Genomic DNA, 23,412 nt, shown 5'->3' on the forward strand with positions numbered 1-23,412 from the left:
ATTTGAAGGATTTATGTATATTTATGTAATCATGCAATATTGTTTTATGCTGACGATATTTAATGGGAACCTTTAGTGACATCTTTTCCATCTTCAGTGTCAGTCGTAATAGTAGGCTTATGCATCTCTGTTCACAGGTATCAAAACAATGCACGAAACGCAGTTATCGTGACCATCAAAAGAAAATATTTGACAGCTCTAGTTCTGATGAAAGTTATTACATATCTGCCATTTACTGTCAAACTGATCAACAATAAACACAATGCCGTGCAATCCCAAATCCCAAGAACCACAACTACGCTCTTTCAAACACAAGGACAACGACTCTAATGGTGTTGCTTCAGTGTACGTCATCCCTAGTGACACAGACAAGGCGGTACCTAGTAACGGAAATCTACAACTACAGGATGCCGCAGTGACTTCTAAAGATGATAAGTCAAAGGACAGTGATGAGGATAAGAATGTCACTTATCTCCAGCTGGTGAGTAGATATTTGTTTCCAATATATTACTGTATTTATTTTCGTCTTGTTTTTGGTGGTGGTGGGTCGTTGCAGCGGTCAGTAAATACTCGACTTTGAACCAGACAATCTAGTGATTAACAGCACGAGTATCAATTGGGAAACAATGACAAGCGAATGTGATCACACGATCTTGTTAGTCACCTCATGCGACGTGGTTTACACATGTCACCGTACCCTAATTGCGCATCTGCTCATGTTTTTGACCACTGGATTCTCGATTATTAACAAAATGCCAGCCGCCACATAGGTGTTATATCTCTGAGTATAGCATGAAACCAACCAACCAACCAATTCTATACTCTTTTGCATGGAATTAATATTCAAGCAAGTAAAGAAATTGGCCGACCAGAAAAATCTACACTTCTCAGTGACTTTTGTTTTAAGCCGCACTCAGCAATATTTCAACTATATGGCTGCGAACTGTAAATAATCGATTCTGGACCAGACAATCCAGTGATCAACAGCATCGATCTGCCCAAATAGGAAACAATGAGATATGTCACTGAAGCCAGCGAGTCTGACCAACCGATCCCCTAAGTACCCTCTTACGACTTACAAGGGTTACTGAAGGCCAGTATTCTAACAAGCACCTTCATGGGTCGGTTTCCCAATGACTACAACGGCATGCCAATATCATTTCTCCTGCGGCCATTGGAGGTGACAGCGTCCAATATTTGCGGTTCCAATCCAAACTGATTTATTAGAGTGATTGTCATACAAAACCTTGTTTTGTCGGCGTGTCAAGATTTCCATTCAGAATAATCTTTACTCAACCTGACTCATTATGTTAACGATATTGTGTAATTATAAGTTGAGTGTAAGCCATTTAGGTCATATTGTCTTCACATTGTCTCAGTTCCGGTTCGCTGATAAAAAGGACGCTTTGCTGATGCTGGTGGGAACGTTGACGGCGATGGCGACAGGCATCTTGCTCCCATTAAACCTACTCTTCTACGGAAGGGTCATAAGTCTCTTTGTAGGCGGCAGCAGTTCAACCAAGTAAGTTTCAATATAACTATATTCATAATATATATATAAATACATTGCCAGTCAGTCTAGTTTATGTCATGAACTTACAAAACGCACAATCACTTGATACCTCTTTAAACTGAAAATATAAATGGGCCTCTCTTAATACAATAACTGATCTCATATTCTGACTGACTCATGATAGAAAGATTGGGCCTTGAGATAAAATACTGGCCTGAACTTTGCCACTATTATCCCACTAATTTTCACAATTTTCTGTGTATTTATGGTTATAAGAGAAGAACTTATAGTAGTGTATTTCAGAAGAATGTATTTCGGTACATATTTAGGGTTTATGGAGTAGCGCGGATTAACTTGAAACGCCGCCTGATTTTGCTTAAATGTGTTGAAGATAATTCTTAAATAATACGAATATTTCAAGTCCTTTAGAGGTCATGAGGTTGTAATTTCAGTTCGTTAATAATATTTCTTTTAATTTTCACTTCTATAAAATCGTGTTGGTTTGCCGTCATCAATATGTAAAAATGTATATCACTATATGTTTTGCATGGACTCGTTTTCAGCGTAACTGGCACAAATGTGACAAATCCGTATGCAGGTTTATATGAACAGACCTCGGGAATTGCCATTGCATTCTGTATACTTGGCGTGCTGGCTTTGGTGAATGGTTACCTAGCAGTGACCATGTGGTCTTGGACTTCTGAACGTCAGATTCGACAAATCAGGATCCTCTTCTATCGATCAGTGATGAGACAAGATATCACCTGGTTTGACAGTCACAAGACTGGCGAGTTGACTACAAGGTTCTCAGAGTGAGTGTTTTTCCGTTGAGTAGATGCAGATGATTTGGGCTTGGCATTACTTAAGTTCTAGTTATTAAGTTATATCACAGCTTTGTGTGGAAGGTCAGAACTGAGATCCATCAAACTGGTGTAAATGGGAGTACCCTTTTGTCAATCTTTTCAGAAGAATTTTAGCAAACTGTTTTTTTCTTTTAAATGTGTTAGTTTCTTCAACGTTCTAACGTTCTTCTCACGTACGACACTTGTATTACGTTATGGGTATGGCATTGAAAAAATAAATAAATAAGTTAAATAAAAAACAACAACATATGCACAGGAGGAACTGCCGGAACTGCCACTTAAATGATATCGTTATTCAATTTAAAACAGCAAGGTCATCGCAAAACGAGACACATTGCATCTTATGGCGACACGTGTATCTGCTTGTACATCGTGTGATGACACGTGTATAGCATTAGCTTTTTTTGATAACGCAATACATCTTTTGATAACGTGTGTTTGAATTTGGTGTATTAGTTGGTAAATGATGACATCACTTTATTCGTTGAAACTTGAGGCCAAGTGTACATCGTATGATGATATGAGAAGTGTTACACAGCCACACACACTCATAGAACGATCTATCTATCTATCTATCTATCTATCTATCTATCTATCTATCTATCTATCGCATCGTCGTATTGACAACACAACACAGCATATGATGACATATGATGCGCATTGGTGTACTGACAACACAACACATCGTATGGTGACATTTGTTAATCTTTGTTTTATTGATGTTACACTTCATTGCATGATGACAATCGTGTCGCTTTGGTTTATTGATGTTACAGTTCACGGTGTGATAACACATGTTAGTCTGTGGTTTATTGATGTTACAGTTCACGGTGTGATAACGCGTGTTCGTCTTTGGTATATGGATGTTACGGTCCATCTTATGATGACAAGTGTTTTCTATCTTCAGGGATATGCTGCAGATCCACGATGGGATGGGGGACAAATTGGCTGTGTTCCTGCAGTGGATATGTACCTGGCTGGCGTCTGTTGTCATATCCCTTGCTCTGTACTGGAAGCTTGCACTCGTCGCCCTGTCATTCAGCCCTTTCATTGTGCTCATATCTGGAACCCTCATAGGAGTAAGTGGGCAGTTAACAACTTGTCTACTTTACCATCTCAGCTAGTTGTCCATACATAAGTTCTAATTTATAAATAAGTTATACTTCTTCTTGGAAATAAGTGTTTTTATGGATAAATGGTATCTTTATACATGAACTATAATACATAGTGAATCTTATTTGTCCTTGGACTTTAAATATGATTAGCTTGTTTTCATCGCAATGTGGTTGTAATGTTGCGGCGTAAATTCACTCACTCACTCACCTCACACGTGGTGTTCATATTTCAGTATGCTCGGAACGTAACGAAGCAGGAAGCGATGAAGTACGCTAAGGCAGGTGCAGTTGCGCAGGAAGTGCTCAGTTCAATACGGACAGTACACGCGTTCCAGGGACAGGAGAAAGCGTGCAGCAGGTGCGTTCATCTTCATATTTCTGTTTGTGTTTAAAAATAGAATTTAATAAGTTTTAAACATTCCTTCTATTACAGTTTGGTCTTTCCCATATTAGTACGTTACGCAGCACCATTCGCCTGTTTGTTCACGGAATGGAATCGGTACGACATTATGCAATACATACATTTCCTTCGAATAGAGTCTCACAGGAAGTATCAAACACGTTCTCAAGAAGCATTTACAGTGGAAGTAGATGTAATAAACACACCGGATGGGTGCTTGTTTAATGGGCATTCTAGAAGTTGGCGAATCAAAAATGAAACAAGCAGCTCTATGGATTACAACTTCTTGTTTATTACGTTGAGCGACGTTTCGACGTAGATTCTTACATCGTTATCAAGCCCCACGTAGGTACTATATGAAAAGTCGATTTCCGGTGTCACCAGCCGTTATATTGCTGGACTATTGCTAACAGCGACGTAAAAATTACTCACTCAAATCAACATTCAGTGCTTTAAACTCCTGTGATATATAACAGCTACGAATTAGTTAACGTGACATTATAATTAATGCGTAAAGTACAAACATGCACGACGTGACTGACATTATACGTAGTTAGGTTGGGATGACAGCGCCCTTTTTACGTAGTTAGGTTGGGATGACAGCGCCCTTTTTACGTAGTTAGGTTGGGATGACAGCGCCAATGGCCACCGTTGGTTCTTCGCGTCAGTTCTGTTGGTTCTTCACGTCAGTACTGTTGGCTCCGACAAACGTTATTAACAAGGACAGCGTGCGGGGAAAACTCACAAATTCGGCTGAGTTTTTGCACGTGTGTCAAACTGTGCTACTATGCAATGTCGGATAGACCATTGAACAGAAACTTAGAGATGCATCTTTGACTGCATCGTTCACGTTATTTAGTTTCTCTCTCAGAGATAGGGACACCGGTTGTTCAGTCGTCTTACGAGCTACACAGATTGTCGTGTTCTATTCATGTTTGTGAGCATCATACCCGAGCTTGGGGATTTAGCCAAAGTTGTATTCCTCCAGCTCCATTTTGGTCCTATCCGCTACACGCTGTATTGTACGTGGAATCTTCAGATCGGAGATAAACCCCATTCACATATTCAATCACTCACTCACTCATCCTCACATCCAAATGGCTCCCTCTTTCAAAGGTACGATGTCAACCTTGCTGAGGCTAAAAGCATGGCAGCTAAGAAGGGCCTGGCTGTTGGACTGACGGCGAGTGCCTTCTGGATAACCGTTCTCATCGACTTTGCTGTATCGTTTTGGTACGGAGTGTACCTGCTCCAGAATGAAGAAATGGACCCCGGCGTCATACTACCCGTACGTATAGAAGGAAGACTGAAATTAATCAGTTCATTCTGTACCCAGTTTCGCGTCGCTTTCTTCAAAACCCCACGTTATAGGCAACTAACTAGGCCATGAGTTGATCTATCTGAAAACATCATATTGGTTACTGTGATGTGTCTTAGCCACAACCATATCCAGCCGACTCTGAAGACGAGTTCCCTGTGAAACATAATTGTGTTAATGGTTAATTACTTCTGAAGGCAAGACTGTTTCAGGATCAAAGATGAAAAACAAATACAAGTTAAAAACAAAGACAAAGATACCCAGATAAAAGCTTCACGTCCATGTGATAACAATGAACTTGACTATGTCAGTGAAATTTTTGAAATCCTCAATCGTTGCAGATATTAATGAACGTTCTGATCGGCTCAACGTCTCTGGGCATGGCCTTCCCTTACTTGGAGATCTTCTCCACCTCCGCTGGGGCCGCTGGAAACATCTTCACCATCATAGACCATGTGCCGACAATAGATAGTTCATCGGACGAGGGTCTTCAACCACCAGTTCTGGGAGACATAGAATTCCGGGATGTTGGTTTCACATATCCCACAAGGCCTGAAACTCAGGTACCTTACTGTTGTAGCTATGCGCGTTCATTTGATCCCGTCCAGGGTCAGTCTTTGTTGAAGTTTTGCTTTCATCCCTTTTCTGAAATTGAACTTAAATCTGTAACATTTATCTAGCACTAGACACTCACTATATCATCTCCTTTGGATTCCAAAGGGATATCATATGATAATGTCAGCGTCCTTATTTGTTGGATCGGTGTTCTACACCTGTATGGATAACAGTTTTCCGTGTTATATTTCTTAATCATTCTGAAAGCAACAGGTTGTTATCCATAAAGCTGTGTGGTACGCCAGCCTTTATAGTGTTAACGGGGGTAAAGAAAACAACACACATCCAATGTTTACTGATACTTTATCATTCAGCTGGATGATGCACCGTTACAAAATGCACAAAGAAGCTAACATAAAAATGACATTTCATGAAAATCAAATCAGATGAAAGAATGTGTGCCGAATTCATAGAAAACAGCAAAGGGACAATCGTAGCCAAATACTCACTTTATTTCGTTCACTCTTACACAGATTCTCAATGGATTTAACCTGAAGGTACCCAAGGGAAAGGTAGTCGCTCTTGTTGGGCCGAGTGGGTGTGGTAAGAGCACGACCATACAACTGCTACAGCGCTTTTACAATCCCAAGGATGGACAGGTGATACTCTTACCAATATCCATTGTATAACAAGTATAGTGAACATCGCGTAGAACTAAATGACGGATACAGCTAATTAGCTATGAGCCCAGGACATTTACTGCAAACTTTAGGCAAGACACAAATACGATTATAACTATTATTAGTTGTTTCAGTGTGTTAAGTCTAACGGCATATTAATACTAATCTGCACATTAATGCTGATCTATTCATATCATTCTAAAAGCAACAGGTTGAAATTCTGCAGACGTGAGTAAAAATCTTAACTCACTCACTCAAATACAGACTCGAGTATTTACAGACCACCGCCTTATACCTGGAATATTGTTGAGTGTGGCGCTAAACAACGAAAGTGCAATGTATTCAATTTATAATTTCTGTCCCCTTGCACCAAGATTTTGCTCGATGGCGTTGACATCCGTAACGTCAATATTGGCTGGCTACGTCAGCACATCGGCATCGTGAGTCAAGAGCCTTCCCTGTTTGCAACCACTATTGCTGACAACATCCGTTACGGCAACGTAGGCATTGACAGAGCTGGCATAGAGAAGGCGGCCAGAGAAGCCAACGCTCATGACTTTATCGCACAGCTACCGCAGGTAGACGTTGGTGTTTCTTGAAATCGCAGAACTACTGCAGTTATCTTAACCTGTAGAAACCATAAATATGAAAACAAAACATGATCCCGATACCAACTACATTTTTGCATTATTTCTCTTTTTGTCTCCATTTCTGTCATAATTTAACACGAGTATATTATTTCTTTTCCAAGAAGTCACTTGACCATAGTTTTCTAGAACTAGACAATCAGAGCAGGTCAGGGACCGTTCATAATTTACGTAATTTACGGCTAGTGTTAGTAGTGGTGGGAAAGATGGGGGTGGGGGGAGGGGTGAAGGATGTTTTTTATAGAGTCGTATTCACAATATTAATGCCCCCTCCTCACCAATTTATGCACAAAGTAAATGACCCCCACCCCCTCTGCTTGTCATATACAGTCATTGAACCCCTGTATCCCCAGAACGGAAAGGGGGACCAACCTTTCAATTAAACAGATTATGAACAGTCCCTTACTATTATTACTATTACAGCACGAATTTGTGAAACTAAATCACATTTCAAAACTGACAGTGTCAAATGGGCGTAATAAGATTTAAAATGCTTCCAGGGATACGACACTGTTGTCGGAGACCAAGGGGGACAGCTCTCTGGTGGACAGAAACAACGGGTAGCAATTGCTCGTGCTTTGGTTCGTAACCCCAAGATTCTGCTGCTGGATGAGGCAACGTCCGCCCTGGACCACGAGAGTGAAGCCATTGTGCAGACTGCCCTTGAGCAGGTGCGTGTCTTGTACAAATCATGAAGAAGATGCTCCTGTGTGTTTCAGTTGACCTTTTACCTAGGATTATAGTGATGATTACACGATGCCATTTAAAAAAAATCAAATGCAACATATGTCACATTTGGGATTTCACTTTCTTAGTAAAGTACAAATTCTAGTTCTTCTTTTGGTTGAGTCCAATCGAACCCGCACCCTCAGAGTCAGGCATTTAATCGCCAGCACACAAAGTCAGCCGCCTAGCCCGCTCAGCCACCGTGAAAGTCGGACAACTGGTAGTCTAGACTGTGTACTTTGTGTACCCCTCTGATAAGTGTAAATTGGCACGGCTCCCACGGCCGAAAGCTATGATTACACAATGCCATTTAGAAAGTAGTCAAATGCAACATATGTCATGTTTGGGAAATCCCAAATGTGACTTATGTTGGATGATAGTGATGCACATTAAAGCAAATGAGACTACGTAGCAGGTTATTCAAACACATGGCGGTTTCAAACAATTCCATGTACGCCGAAAGCAAACGATCAGAAGGGAGCTTAAAGATATTACGTATTATAGGAAGGAAGGAACTCTCCAGTGCTGGTATGATCTTACAACATCTAGTCATGATGAATAACAGTTCAGAGGAGTTAGTCTTTACTAAATGTCTCAAGTATGTGACTGATTCAGTTTAGGCCAAAACACTGATTGTTCATGGGAAACATGCTGTATAGGTCAAGACACTGAACGTTCAAGAGATGTACATAACACTTTCTCCTGTTCAGGACATGACACAGATGTCCGTGTTTCGACCAGTGTCAGCAAGTCAGGGGGTATTATACATGAGCGTGCTACTCAGCATTAAGTTTCCCGAAATTAACATGAATTTTCACACTCATCACAGTACTGTCCAGCATTGAAATCGACACTTGCACAAAGACTGCTACGATGTTTCTGAACTCAATATCAGTGACAAGGTCACATCGTGACGACATGTCAACTTTTAAATAGTGAGTTCTGTAGTGTGGGAACACTAACGACGTAAACCATCAGTGGGTGTTGCAAAGTCTATAAGGAGATTTCAGTCATTACACTGACAACTGAATTATATCATTGACATGCCAATGCAGGTGTAAATGGAATCGAATTAAAATATGTCTTGGTAGCATATATTGCCCGTTTGACGATGGTTAAAAGACGGAGGTTGTAAGAGTAGATCGTTCCTCTAGGCAGAAAACGATAACTAATAAACTGTAATACTTAGCTATCGTGATTTGGGGATAGTGGCAATCACATTCATTGTGTTTTTTCAGTGTTGCTGTATACAAACACACAGTATAAATTAATAAACTTAACGCGATTTTATATATGTATTCATAATATGTTACAATAATAAAAGTGTCTTCCCTTTCAGGCCGAACGAGGGCGCACAACAATTGTCATCGCTCACCGTCTGTCGACCGTCAAAAATGCAGACGTAATAGCGTCCATCAGTCATGGTCAGGTGGTAGAACAAGGAACTCATGACCAACTGATTGCAAATGGCGGACTGTATTCCCGACTAGTGGCACTGCAAGTACGTTTCCTTGACAACAACATTTATAATATGACCCATTATTTATAAAATGCCTGTTCTTTAACTCCGCTCTCAGCAGTATTCCAGCGATATGGGTGAGTGAGTTAATATTTAACGTCACATCGGCAATATTGCAGCCATATCATGACGGGAACGCTTAATTATAAAAATACAAATGAATTAATAGCACACACATTGTAAAAACCTGTCAACGAAGGACAGTAAAACTAACTATAATATCACAGAGTAGAATATAAAACTAGTGAATAAACCTAAAACAATGTATCTATAGAGGACAGTACAATATAAAAATGAGCTATAGGTTGCCAACAACTGAAGGCAGATCACCATACTAAGGACCATGGCCAGCGATATGGGAGCGATCTGGGCCATGCTGTGTGGCGATCAATGTTTTGAGCATGTATTTACTCATATTGGTTACGACTGGGTCCTCACAACAAATCCTAACCAGCATCTTCACTGGTCCATGAGGTCAGGATGTATACAGCCATATAATACAAATATACTGGATAAACAAAATATGCGACTTAGTAGTTCACAGAAAGAGTCGCTTTGAAGAGCAGAGTCATCATATCACACGGACATCATTGTTCACGGAAGATATCTTTGTTTACAGACGAAGGCAGCAGAGTCTGCAGAAGTGGGTACGTAGTGTAAAATGTGTGAAGTGAGTGTGAGCTTGATGATACTGTCATGTATTTCAGAAATATCAATGTTTGTCAGTCAGAAACATGGTGTAGCTGTAAGGTAAATTATAAAAAAAAGCTGTCAGTGAAGCACGATAAATACAACTAGAATTTCACAGATATAAATATGAAAGTAGTATGGTGTAGCTTTAAGTCGTTCACCATTTTGATGGAGGGAATGTGTGAGCTAAACATTCAAGTGCCACTGGCAATAATGTCGCCATACAATGACTAATAGAAGTTATAATTTCACGAAAAATACATTCTAAAAAGCTGTCAGTGAAGGACGATAAAACCAACTAGAATTTCACAGATATACATATAAATCTAGGATATCAATCTAAAATATTTCAATTACAGAAGACAATAGCATGTCATCATAATATGGGCCAGTTTAAACTCTACTTTGGAAGTTTTGGGACTCACCCTCTCAGGAGGACAATAATTATACAATATTTCAGCCCCATTTGAGTGTACTATCACCAACAATATGAGTTATTAATCTAAACTACCCATAATGAAATGCAGACGTATACAACCCATGTATCAAAATGTATCTAATAATCCTATTTTATTTTTTTTTAAAATCAAATCAAAAATAAAATTATCAAAAATAAAAGTAACAGTACCAAAAACATCCTTAAAAGGTTTTACATTGAAGTACTTAATATCCCTTCTGATGAAAAAAGAACCAATACAAAGGATACCAAACGGCACATTGATGGCACCAACAAGTATGGTGCTGAAATACACAGAAACGACCACGTCGCGTGATTGATCCCTATATTGTTTATTCTTACATGATAAGTGAGGCTAATGGATAATAAATGATAGATAGGGTTGACTTTTTGTATTTCATATTCTGTATGATGACAAAAAAGCTCTTGTTTAGAGCTTTTTGAACACTGTAAATGTAACTGAGCAAGCTTACTATGTACGAATGCTGTATTCTTAGTGTACAGTTCTCCAACTGTGTTACAGATGTGCTTGGTGTTGACATCGTCGGTGATTCTGATGAGAGTGATGAGGAGGATCCCATCCTAGATCCAACCTTTGAGCGGTCGTTGTCCAATGGGAAAGACCGTCTCCATGTTAGACTGAGATCTGGATCTAGACACAAGAGGAGAAACACTGACGGAGAAGAAAATGCAAAGACAGTTGAGGTACATGTACATTCTACAACGGTACTCCATCGGTACTGGCGTGGCAGGGTCAGGAAAGGAAGGGTCATGGTGCTTCAGATATTCAGTTGAACAAATGTATTCAGCACAACGGTGACTTGTGTGCTCGTGCATCTTCCTACAAACCAGTGTGCGTTTCGGGTGGCGTGAGGTAACTTGGTGGCGTGGATCGGTGTTCTTACTATCAGTCACTGGATTGCTTACTTCCACAATTTCCACCCTACTTGGCAGTGTGGCGCTGCACAAGCCCGATCACGCAGTCACATTAACCACATAACGTCCTGGGTCGTCAGTGATGACACTGATTATGTTGAATTAGAGCGATTTATTCAACAGCTAACGTAACATCGGTAATATTATGTACATTATAAAAACTTGTCAACGAAGGACACTAGTAAAGCACAGTTAGAATTAAAACTAACGGCGAAAGTTACAACAAATAGTACTATTCCGACAATATATTTTAGAAACAGGTTATAACTCGCCAACAACAGAAGGCAGATCTCCATACTTGGGACCATGGGGACGTACAATGCCTTTGCTACCTGCATGGACCCTGGGTGGATTTACACCATCCCTTTTGTAGCTTGATGTGGTAGGAAATGTCAGCAGAAATTAAAAATAAGACAACAGTTTTACAATACTTCAACCCTCTAGAGAGTACAGCTACCCACACACAATTTAAGCTTCCATTCCAAAACAATATTTATCGACTGACAAATCAGTTAAGAAATCTAATGCTTTTGAGCGCTTATATTAGTAAAAAGATCTTTCATAGTACTGAATTAAAAATCACCCTTCACTCCTGCTACTGGCAGACATAGTCCAGTAGTTTACTCATTACTGAATTTTATTTTGTCATGCTTATAACGATAAAATACTAAACATATTTGCAGGAAGATGAATCCATTCCAACAGTGAGTTTCATGAGGATTCTTCATCTCAACGCCCCGGAATGGATATTCCTGCTGTTTGGCAGTCTTGGTGCCATTGTGTCTGGACTGATGATACCAGTGATGGCCTTTTTGATCTCAGAGTTTGTTCGAGTAAGATATGAGCTTAACAATTCCTTTCATTCTGAGAGTCGGTTTTGCTCTGCAATGATATTCGCTACTCCTACACAATATGTTCTCTTCTTCACATAGATATTTGGAATTAGACATTCTCCTGAAGAACAGATGCGGCAGACTATTATTATCAGTTGTGCAATGGGTGCTTTAGGATTCATCAACGCAACTGCCAAGTTGTTGCAGGTGCGTATCTCTTCATCTATCCTGAACTATTATAGTTTCGTCCCTTAACTCATAACAAATACTCCTCACAAAAGTAGGGAACCTGGAATTTGAAGCCTGGTTACAATGATAATTATCTGGTGCATGCAGCATTATTTCACCCTATCAACACACACACACACACACAAACACAGTGCACATGCACAACGTGGGAGCTCCATGCATGGGGTGTCATTATGAGTCTTGACGTTTATTCAGGCAGGTCGATAAATCACTGTAGACCACTTTTTCCGATAATGTTCTTGCATCTGTACATGGTCAGGGTTTTCAGGGTCACATCACACACTACTGACTGAGAATTGTAAACCTTAAATGTTCATGTCATACTCCAGGCACATAGCAAGAGGGATAACTGTAGACCATTCTTCCGATAATGTTCTTGCATCTGTACATGGTCAGGGTCTTCAGGGTCAAATCAAACACTACTGACTGAAAATTGTAAACCTGAAATTTTGATGTCATACTACAGTCACATAACATGGGGAATAACTGTACGGACAGCTTTGCCTTTAATGATATCTATGTGGTGATGCATTTTCAAAACATCCATTATTATTACATCAACGTAGATTCAATCCCATACTTCCCCCAGTTTCGACAATCGTTCATTGAAAGTACAGTTCCCCTACCCTTTTTGAGTATAGATAGGTCTCGGTTTAAACTGAAGTGTTTCGGCCTTGTGCCTTTCCATGACAAGTTTGACCTTTCAATACTCTTCTTCCATATCGTGGATAATCAGGAACCAACTACTCTGCATGGGGTATATTGATGACTTTGTCTTCTTGTTTATGTTGAGTTGGTTGGACACACGACTAAAAACAAAACAAGTGCATTATCTGGCCGTTCTGACAAACTTATTGGACGTTCAGTATCGCTGGGTACATTCTGTCTTGTATCTGTCTGGGTGGGTGTGTTTGGGCGTGATATGGCGTGGCCATAGAAGAGAAACAACGTCGCGTGACTGCAGCGTGCTGCTCCACAGCATGCACTGGACATCCTGTGTGTATGTGCTTATGCCACTCTTCTTGGATTATCGTTCACACAGCCAGTTCCCGTTAATGCTGCAACCAATATCAATATCCCAGCGAGGGTCTTGGCCTGACGCTTGAACCACAAGGTTCAACCACAACGCTCTAAGGAAGCAACAGATAATTTAATGGCTGTTGTCACGGGCGGAATGGCATTAACATGTTTTGGTTAAGCAATGAGCATGGTGAATACAGAATGCCATTTAGAAATGACCAGGCTATAGGATGCTCAGCCTCTCGATGGTAACTGTAACGATGTAACATGTACGGCACTATTTTCAGGCATACTGCTTCTCCAAGTCAGGCGCTGCCCTAACTGCCCGTGTTCGAAGTGTGGCCTTTGCGTCCATAGTCAACCAGGTACGACTCCAAGATTTTACGGTGTAATTGTATTGTGGACGGTGTGTAGTGGTATGCATCCGCTTGTGTCGCAACTACGTCAGGTGTGATACCAATCATGATCCGGATGCTCGAGGACTGAATATGAGATGTCAGCATAACGCTTCCAGACGGGCGACGTCACGTTTAGGTCATTAAATGATCGTCTAACCCGTCAAGATTCGTAACTGGCGACTAACGGGATAAGGGGGTCAGGCTGTTTGACATGCTTGACAAATGTCATAATATCCCATTTGCTAATTCGATGCGCATGCTGTTGATCACTGGTTTGTCTGCTCCACAAATCGATTATTTACTGCCATACTGTTGGAATATTGCTGCGTGCGACGTAAAACAAACTTCACTCAAGCACCCACTTGAGGCAGATTTTGACGCAGACGCCCGTGTTGTGATCAATAGGGGTAAGGTCAGCGGCAAGTATTACATGGACTGTGACTTTTGATGTGAACACTAGTTCAGCATCATTACTGATATCTGTTTGAATGTTCCCAAACAGGACATGAACTTTTTCGATGATCAGAAGAATCAAGTAGGTTATCTAACGACTCGACTCGCAGCAGACGCCCAGGTTCTTCAATCGGTGAGTAGCTAGAACTTCTTCCCATATCTTTTGCCCTTTTGCCGACAGAGTTCATGTAATGCACGGGCAGTACATGCCCGTGGTCGTATCAAATTCTCAAGTATCAGCATGACTGCTGGTAAAGGACTCACAGCAAAATTACAACATGTGCACCTCTGCTGACGTCCTCGATTCTGTGAAAACGGTCTGCAGACTTTTGCCACACTTCTGGGACAATCCTTCGCAAAAGTAGAATACACAAGCTCTTGCACTTTGAATATGGTGTTATTAAAAGCCTTACGGTTACCCCAGATCAGCTCGTTGGGATTGTGTTCATATTGCCTCACTGGCGTACGCAGAACTATTTTGTTTTGCAGCTAGTTCGTCACTGTATTGGCTTTTTGTGCTTCCGGATGTTTTTTATGAACTGGGGCTTTGTTCTTGAAGTGGGAAAATCCTGCAAATGAGCCTTCAGATTGCTTATGGTTGAAGTGATGGTGCTAGGGGCACGCAGGGCATGGTAACTAGCGTTATCCAAAATCATAACGATCGATTCGTTCAGCTGCGGTGAAAAGTTAATGTTCGAACCGACCTCTGTACATTCATTTCTCTGCGGTAATCACCACCAGTATTTCTTGGTCTCAAAAAACAAGGTCACGAACCCTAAACAAGATGATCAAGCGTCTACGTTTGTCTGATGATAACTCTGCCATTTTCCCCCTTGGTGTACCTGATCTCCATCTGTACTGGAACTACAATCAGTGTTGTTTTCGAGACGTTTCTTGTGTCTTTGATATCTTATATTTTAATACCGGTTGGTAGGAATTTGAGTTCATACAGACCACAGACTGCACGGTGTATGGCACAATTATCAAAGCCATCCAGTTTGTGTTTCCAACCTGGTTTCGTATTCGACACAACCCCTGAGGTTACTTATTTGCTTACAGGTTTCTAAACCTGACTATATGTCAAAACTAAGGGCTTTACACATTCTAAAGTAAACCCTGTCATAGCTGGCGAGAGGTTTCTCTTTTTATTAAAAATACTAATATGAATTTGAAATTATTTGTTCTGCCGATATATCAAGTCGCATGTTGCCAGTGAAACTTCTATAGGTGAACTATATTATCTATGCGATCTGATTTACACATTTTCACCTAATTATTTGGAATTTAACCACTTCAAAAGTAACATTTTTTCAAACATTGGAAGTTTGTTTTTTTATCATCATTTATGTTCTTACATTATTTGAGGCTATATAAAATATAACAGTCTGCATTCCAGTTTGAACCTTTACGAATATTTACGATTTTTTCCTGTGAAGTCAATCTTCAAGTGCACTTTTTCCTCACAGCTTTAATACCCATAGAGGTAGAGTCATACATGTACCACATATGTGCTTTTATCGTATGTCAGATCCATCATATTGATATTGAAACCTAAAGGCATGTCCCAAGCAATTCTGACATTACTTTTTGTTCAACCCTGTTGCACTAGTGTACAAATACGTCGTTTCATATGGTTTTGTTTCTTCGCCAGACTGTATCTCAGATCGGGTCTATCCTAGAAGCTATGGGAACCGTGAGTGCTGCCCTGGTCATTGCCTTCATATATGGCTGGAAGCTGACACTTATTGTTCTGTGTTTCATGCCTATAATGATTGCAGCCGGTGTCATTCAAGGACGGGTATTTAAGGGATTCGCAAAAGCTGACAAGGTCCATGTAGAGCAGGCTGGAAGGGTAAGGACAGATTTTCCGTGTATAAAATTAAAACTCTGTGTGGAACTGGTAAATGGTCAACGCCAGCTTTTACCATATAATTTATTTTTTTCTCGTGGCCATGAGATGTTGCAGAAACAGTGTGAAACTTGTGTACAGTGTAATCTATTTTGTTCTTATTGGTTTGACTTTAAGCAAATGGGCCTTCACATTCATTCAAGGCCCACAGATTTTAAAGCCTGTAGTCGGCAGCAGGCCTTGATTCCATGTATTTGAATTAAAGTATTGATCTGGTCTCGATTTCTCGAAACAAACTTAAGTCTCAGTTTTGACTTCAGTTTTCACTCAAATCTGACAAGACAGTGGAAAATGTATTTCCCAGAATAAACAGAAAATGATATTTAAACTCAGGCTTAGTAGACAATTTGACTTTGGAGAATGGGCTACTTGGCACTTGTGGCTTTTATTGATCGGTTTAATTAATGCAGTTACAATACTGCTGCTTCAAACTGTCAAACTCAGTTTGTTTCGAGAAATCTAACCCTATATCATAACAATGAGAAGGTGATTCAGAAAGAACGTGAACCAAAATCTCCAGAGAAACATATGTATGCCTCGACGTTGTCACGGAAATCTACTTAGTTCTCTGGCATTAATCCAATTAAAAAAAATCACACTTTAAGATAATAACTGTTGATCGTTGTATATGATTGTATTCCAGATCTGTTCGGAAACGACTGCCAACATTCGCACTGTAGCATCGCTTAACACGGAGAAAGTCTTTGTAGACAAATATGAGGACATTATTAACAAAATCTGCAAGTAGGCCCAATTTGTTCTATTTCATAACACCTTATGATCCATATAGTGAAAACAAGTATTTGGAGTGGAGGGAGAAACCTTTTGCTCTGGGAAAATAAAGTTGTCCATGTTGGGATTTTAACAGTGCTTTGATAGGGGACTTTTACATGGACGCACTAAAGGTAAAAGTGGTTAAAATAATACAATGGTCTTTGTTAGGGCAGTAACTGTTTTTTCTGTTTCCTTGCTTCTTGCAGTGTTCATATAGCTGTATGTCAAGTCACAATCCACCCTTTTTAAATAAGGGTGTTTATAGCGGAAGGGTGTTTATAGTGGATGAATGACCGTTCCATTTATGTACGCTTCGTTTTTCTGCTAGTGCTGGCGTGAAGAGGTCCCACATCCGAGGCTTTGCTCACGGGTTTTCCCAGTGCATTCTGTTTTTCGCTTATGCAGGATCATTTACCTATGGATCATATCTGGTACAGATTGGAGAAATGCAGTTTTTTGAAGTATTCAGGTAGGAATGAACGATATTTGGGCCATGTTAGCAGGGTGAGTGAGCGAGTTAAAATGTACGGTCAAAATATTTCAAGTATGGTGTGCTATAACTAAACAATAAGTACAATTATGTGATATACACCTGTCGACGAAGGGCAGTAAAATAGATGGATTATTACAGGGATGTATTTAACACTAATAGTTAAATCTGAAATATTGTAACCATAAATGGCAATGCATTATAAAATCAGGCTAGAGATTGCCAACAACTGAAGATGGATCACCACTAAGGACCATGGGGACTTGCAGTACATTTGCTTCCTGCAAGGCCTAGCTGGATTTACATCATCCCTTCAGCTGTTAGATTGAAAGCAAACAAAGAAAACTGTTTCTTTGACATCGGCGCGTCACTTTTCTGTCCGCGTAACGATATTATAATTAAAAAGAAATAATTTTGACTTGACCGCGTTTAGATCATCCATTTGTCCACTATGAGAATGAGCATCTGTAAGAACGAGTGTGGTTGCATCTACAGCCCATTAATACGTGCTGAATTTCGAGAGCTGTATTTCTGGGAGAAAAAAAGTAAAAATGTGTTCCCCCCTTGTCACTTACTTTTCTATCAAAAACTAAGAAAAGCCTACCGCCCTCGTCACGTTTGAAAAGATGTGTCCGATAAACATTTATTTTTATATAGCCTTAGCAATTTAGACACATCTAGCCATACATTAAAAATATACTTTCCTACGATTAAAAAGTGGAAGGTTGAAATCTGACCTCTCAAGAGGACAGTGATTTTACAGTGCTTTAAGCCCCGCTGAGGATACAGCCCTGAACAAATCTAACTTACAACTGATCTAAAGGAAGAATTATAGAATATTTGTCTATTTTCAGAACATATCAAAATTTATGTATCAATTTCAGTTCCCTTACTAACTCAATAATTTACAGTCGCAAAAAGACCCTTTTCAGTTTTAACATCGAAAGACATGTTATCCCTTGTAAATGTAAACTGTGACCGTGATTTTCTCATCACAAGGAAATAAATAAGTCTCTGAAAGTATTATATCTACTTTTCAATTAATTATTTCTTGTTTATATTATAATCTGTTCATATCTGAGTTTTTTTGAACGAAATTGGCAGAGTTAGGTCAACTAATTGCTAAAGATCAAACGAAAGAAAACCGGAAGGAGATACATTTCATAGCTCAATATTAGCAACATTAAAGGAACGTTTAATTTTAGTCCAAGAGACTGAACAAAAGAAGACTTTTTGTTGTACAGATCCACATAGTGGTGATAAAAACACGTTTGTATGTAGGGTCAGTATATCACTCGTTATCGTGACAGTTCCTCAAAGGGTGTCCTTCTGGTATGGACGTCTGGGTTTGAATAGAGTGTCCCCATACATGGCTTGATCAATACTGAATCGGCTCCAAATTTTGACAAAGTCACAAATTTCATATCGCCCTATATTTACAGGATCCACTTCAACATGCCATGTTATGAAAATATGTACACACTGGACACTTTGTAGTATGATACGCCAATGTTTTCTTTGCCAATGTTACCTTTGCAGGGTCTTCGCACCAATTGTGTTTGGGGGCCAGCAAAGTGGAAGAGCCACTTCTTCCTCTAGCGATTATGCAAAAGGCAAGACGGCGGCTGGGCGTCTGTTTGCAGTCATCGATAGGCAGCCGGAGATAAGCACAGAGACTTTGAAAGGAAAGAAACTTGTAAGATGATGTGTACACACTGAAAAACAGACAGAAAAACAACAGTGACTCAAAAAGAATAATTTGCGTCGTGAGAACGTATCAGACTATATTTCACAGTAGACTTTGTGTAGGTAGACATAAACACATCTTCAACATATTCCACCTAAATAATAACTCATGCCTGTCATAAGAAGCGACTAATGGGATCGCATGGTCACGATCGGTGACATGTCTGTTTGTTTGCAAACTATCAATGATCCGTTTCATACCAACAACATGTTTCATGTTTGTAGGATCAGTACAGTGGATCGATCACTTTAACCAACGTACATTTCCGCTACAAATCTCGGCCGAACGTGACTGTCCTGAAAGGACTGAGTTTCGACGTCCAGCCCGGAGAGACTTTAGCCCTGGTGGGCAGCAGCGGCTGCGGGAAGAGCACCACTATACAACTCATCGAGCGCTTCTATAATATAGAAAAAGGAGCGATGGTGAGTTGGGGCAGAATGGGAAAGTTTGTGTTTTGATCTGGACTGTATATGTCTCTCAAAAACTTACGCAACACAAATTTCTAGTCTCATTACATTTTTATTTACTTAAAATAACAAATGAGCAAATGATACAATAGAATTGGGGTACATATGTACACACGACTAACAAAATGAAATGAAATTCTATCGAGCAATAATTGGTTTACAAATCATCATCATCATTATTACAGCCGACATGCAAAATGTGCTGCGTTGATGGAACAATATGTTAACATTAAGGTTGAAGTCATTTTTGAGCAGTGTAAAGCAATATGACCACCACTGGAACAAAGTTTCTACTCGTCTTCATATTCGCCGAATGAGCCTTTAAAGATACAGTGATGGAGTGTTTTGCCATTCTGTCTGTAACGCCCACACAAGGTCATCTAGAATCTGGGAGTGAACTTGAAGATCGTTAACACAACTTTCAACAATGCCGCAAGCATGTTAATAGGATTAAGATACAGCAAATTTTCTCGTCACGCTCCCTTGTTTGTTCCTGCATCTTGGATCTTTATCTATCTCGTTTACTTTGCTTTCGTGTTCGTAGTGGTGTTTTCTTTCTGTATATTGTTTTGTTTAATCTGTTTTAAGTTAACACTTTTCAGTGTCGAATTCAGTTATGCATTTATTGACTACGCGGCTTCACACCATCTCATACTTCATTGGTCCGATCTAAACCTAAATCTATCCTTCAATAGCCGAAGTAGCACAAGGAAGCCAGGAACACGTGTGTCAAACTTATTAGAGAAGGTATCTCTTTCTTGGCGAGGATTAGAAGCGTCATGATATAGACGAGGAAAGCATTCTCCAATCAACCAGGGCGTTCTAAGGGTAATGTTGCATCATAAGGGGGTTAAGCATATGTCGCCCAACCGTACAGAATTTGAGGTTACGAAAGGGCAGGAATATGGTTGAGGTATTGTGATGGAAGCAGTAAATGTCTTTAAAAGTGGTAATTTAGATTAATACATTATTTGTTTTCTGTTTTAGATGGCAGACAAATCCCCTATCCCCTGTCTAGATCTCAAGTGGTGGCGATCACAGCTAGCGCTTGTATCACAGGAACCTATTCTTTTCGACTGCAGCATAGCAGAGAACATCGCCTACGGTGACAACTCCCGTGTAGTGTCTATGGAAGAGATTATAGCAGCAGCGAGAATGTCAAACATACATTCCTTTATCGCATCTTTACCTCTGGTACGTTGTTGTCGGAAAGGATTGAATAATAATTTCATAAATACGTGTTCTCCGTTATTTTTACGTAAAATATATCCATTCAGAATGTATTATGATCATCATACACGAGACACTCTCTGCATTCCATGTATGATACGTGTTTATTTTCCGCGATATGTGGATATTCCTGAGAGAACAAACACAGCGTCTAGCTACGGAACCTGTAAATCTTCATGTTTAAAAAATATCACACATACTTTGTTCCAGGCTTATGACACTAATGTTGGAAGCAAAGGGACGAAACTCTCTGGTGGACAGAAACAAAGGATAGCCATAGCTCGGGCTCTCGTGCGGAACCCGAAGGTGCTTCTTCTAGACGAGGCCACATCTGCCTTGGACACCGAGAGTGAGAAGGTGGGTGGGTTTGGTGACTTTTGACATGCTTTTTAAAGAAACACAATTATGGAGTATTAATGACACACATGAGAGTAAAAGATGATTTGTTTTCGGATATTCTACTTAGACCAGATATGTTTTATCTGTACTCTGTAGGACTACACCCCAACCAGTGATGGGAAGCCCACGTTTTTGAAATACTGTCGTTGGTTGTGTCAGAATCATGTCATCCGTAATGTTTAAGATGCTTGTTTTGTCTGCAAATATTGATAATCGTGTGTTCTCCAAGTTCCTTTCATATATGTATCACAATATGAATTTAAGGGATGGGTAATTTCTCCAAGAAGAGGAAATCATTAATACCCCCAAAGCATGTAATGTCTAACACACTTGGCTTGCGTGTTATACTAAAACTCTAGTCTTTTCTGTGGAGTCATTCAGTATTTCCTTTGTTCCAATTAGATTGTCCAGGAGGCATTGGATAGGGCCAGAGCAGGTCGGACTTGCATTGTCATCGCTCACAGACTGTCCACGGTCCAGAACGCGGACAAGATCGCGGTCGTAAAACAAGGGGAGATAATCGAAGTTGGAACACACACATATCTGTTAGCTCTGAAAGGAGCATATTACGATCTTGTCCAGGCTCAAAACAGGAAAAAGAAAGATATAGAATAACGCCGTGAACAAACCTGGAAGTTATTTGCGTTGCCCACAACGACAATCCATGGCATCGACCACAATCTCACTTCACCAGGATGCGGGGATATGGCGACCAAACCATTATCCGCACACTCACTCTCTAAACAGATGTCCAATTACATTATGTTTCTACCAACATTTATTGAGCTCCTTGTCTCAATCCATTCTTTGGTTTGTTAATAATATTTCATTCAGGCATACTTCATGTACGGTGAAGAGTACGGATGAAACAGAAAGGCCTTATATGAGGTCACAATACTGGTTTTTTAAATGTGTTTGAAGCTTCTTGGTACAAGAAAAATCACACAGAGAGAGGCTACTCTGTAAATAGACAATCTGTACAAGGTAGTGTGTAATCGAATTCAATTCTGTATATACCTGTTCGGGTTACAACAGTTACCTGTATATAGTTCCCAGATGGTCATCGGGAATTACATTTACATTGTTTGGTTCACGGCATCACTGACTTCCATGTTAGTATTCTAAGTGAACGTGTACTTTTACATGCACACATACACACACACACAAGCGCGCGCACACACACACACACGAGCGCGCACGCACACACACACACACAAGCGCGCGCACACACACACACAAGTGCGCACACACATATGCGCATATAGACTCAAATACACCCATTCACTTACACAGAGACAGATGCATGTGTTCATTGCCGTGCATATGCAAATGTTTACTCGCACGCTCGGGCAAACATACACAGAGGTGTACATGGTGCCCCTATGTAAAGTATACAATTACTCAGTCAAATGTACGCTGCAACTAAGACCATTTGAAATGTGGGAATTACGTACCTGTAACAAAGTATATATTTGCATAGTCAGCCTAACATCTCCTGTGCAAACATAGGTCATAACGTAAATGCCTAACCCGTGAAGATTCAGGTTTGGATGGGCCTTCAGTGACCCCTTCTTATCAAAGGGAAAGAATGTCCAGGGTCGCTGACATGGTCCACATATGTCATCGCATCCTAATCGTGTAGATTGCTGTTGATCACCGGGTTATCTGACTCGAATATTTTCAGACCATGATAACACAATGCTGTTTAGAGAGTTGTCAAATGTCCCCAAAGTACTAGAATGTGTATTTTACTAGGAGAGTGTAATCCCAAATATGACATGTTACATTTTCAGACCGCTGACATACAGCTGAAATATTGCTGAATGGGGTGATAAACAACAACCAACCAGTCAACCTAATTGCCTAGTTTGCTCACACGCCCCTGCAGATACATTGCTGCAGTGTGTTGTGCTATTGTAATCCCCCGCTGCTGGTAAAACAGGACATGGTTCCTAACTGGGGCCTTCTCTGGTGTCCTTTGTTTAAACGGAATTTAGTCTCGAAATCTCGAGTATAGTCGTACG

At 40.2% G+C, this 23,412-nt stretch overlaps 1 protein-coding gene across 1 annotated transcript; it reads left to right on the plus strand.

The window, feature by feature from the left end:
- The first annotated feature begins 262 nt into the window (after nt 1–262).
- LOC137256371 (ATP-dependent translocase ABCB1-like) lies at nt 263–22,003 on the plus strand. The gene is made up of 25 exons (XM_067794201.1): nt 263–481; nt 1,380–1,522; nt 2,077–2,325; nt 3,284–3,455; nt 3,725–3,849; nt 5,008–5,179; nt 5,551–5,772; nt 6,298–6,423; nt 6,819–7,022; nt 7,592–7,762; nt 9,157–9,318; nt 9,956–9,983; nt 11,007–11,188; nt 12,103–12,252; nt 12,352–12,459; nt 13,809–13,886; nt 14,422–14,505; nt 16,024–16,224; nt 16,925–17,025; nt 17,384–17,524; nt 19,085–19,241; nt 19,517–19,714; nt 20,747–20,953; nt 21,200–21,346; nt 21,791–22,003. The coding sequence occupies exons 1-25, from the start codon at nt 263–265 to the stop codon at nt 22,001–22,003; spliced, it is 3,960 nt and encodes a 1,319-aa protein (XP_067650302.1).
- The last annotated feature ends 1,409 nt before the right edge of the window (nt 22,004–23,412 follow it).

Source organism: Haliotis asinina, chromosome 11 (genome assembly GCF_037392515.1).
Source record: "Haliotis asinina isolate JCU_RB_2024 chromosome 11, JCU_Hal_asi_v2, whole genome shotgun sequence".
NCBI classification, from domain to species: Eukaryota; Metazoa; Mollusca; class Gastropoda; order Lepetellida; family Haliotidae; genus Haliotis; species Haliotis asinina.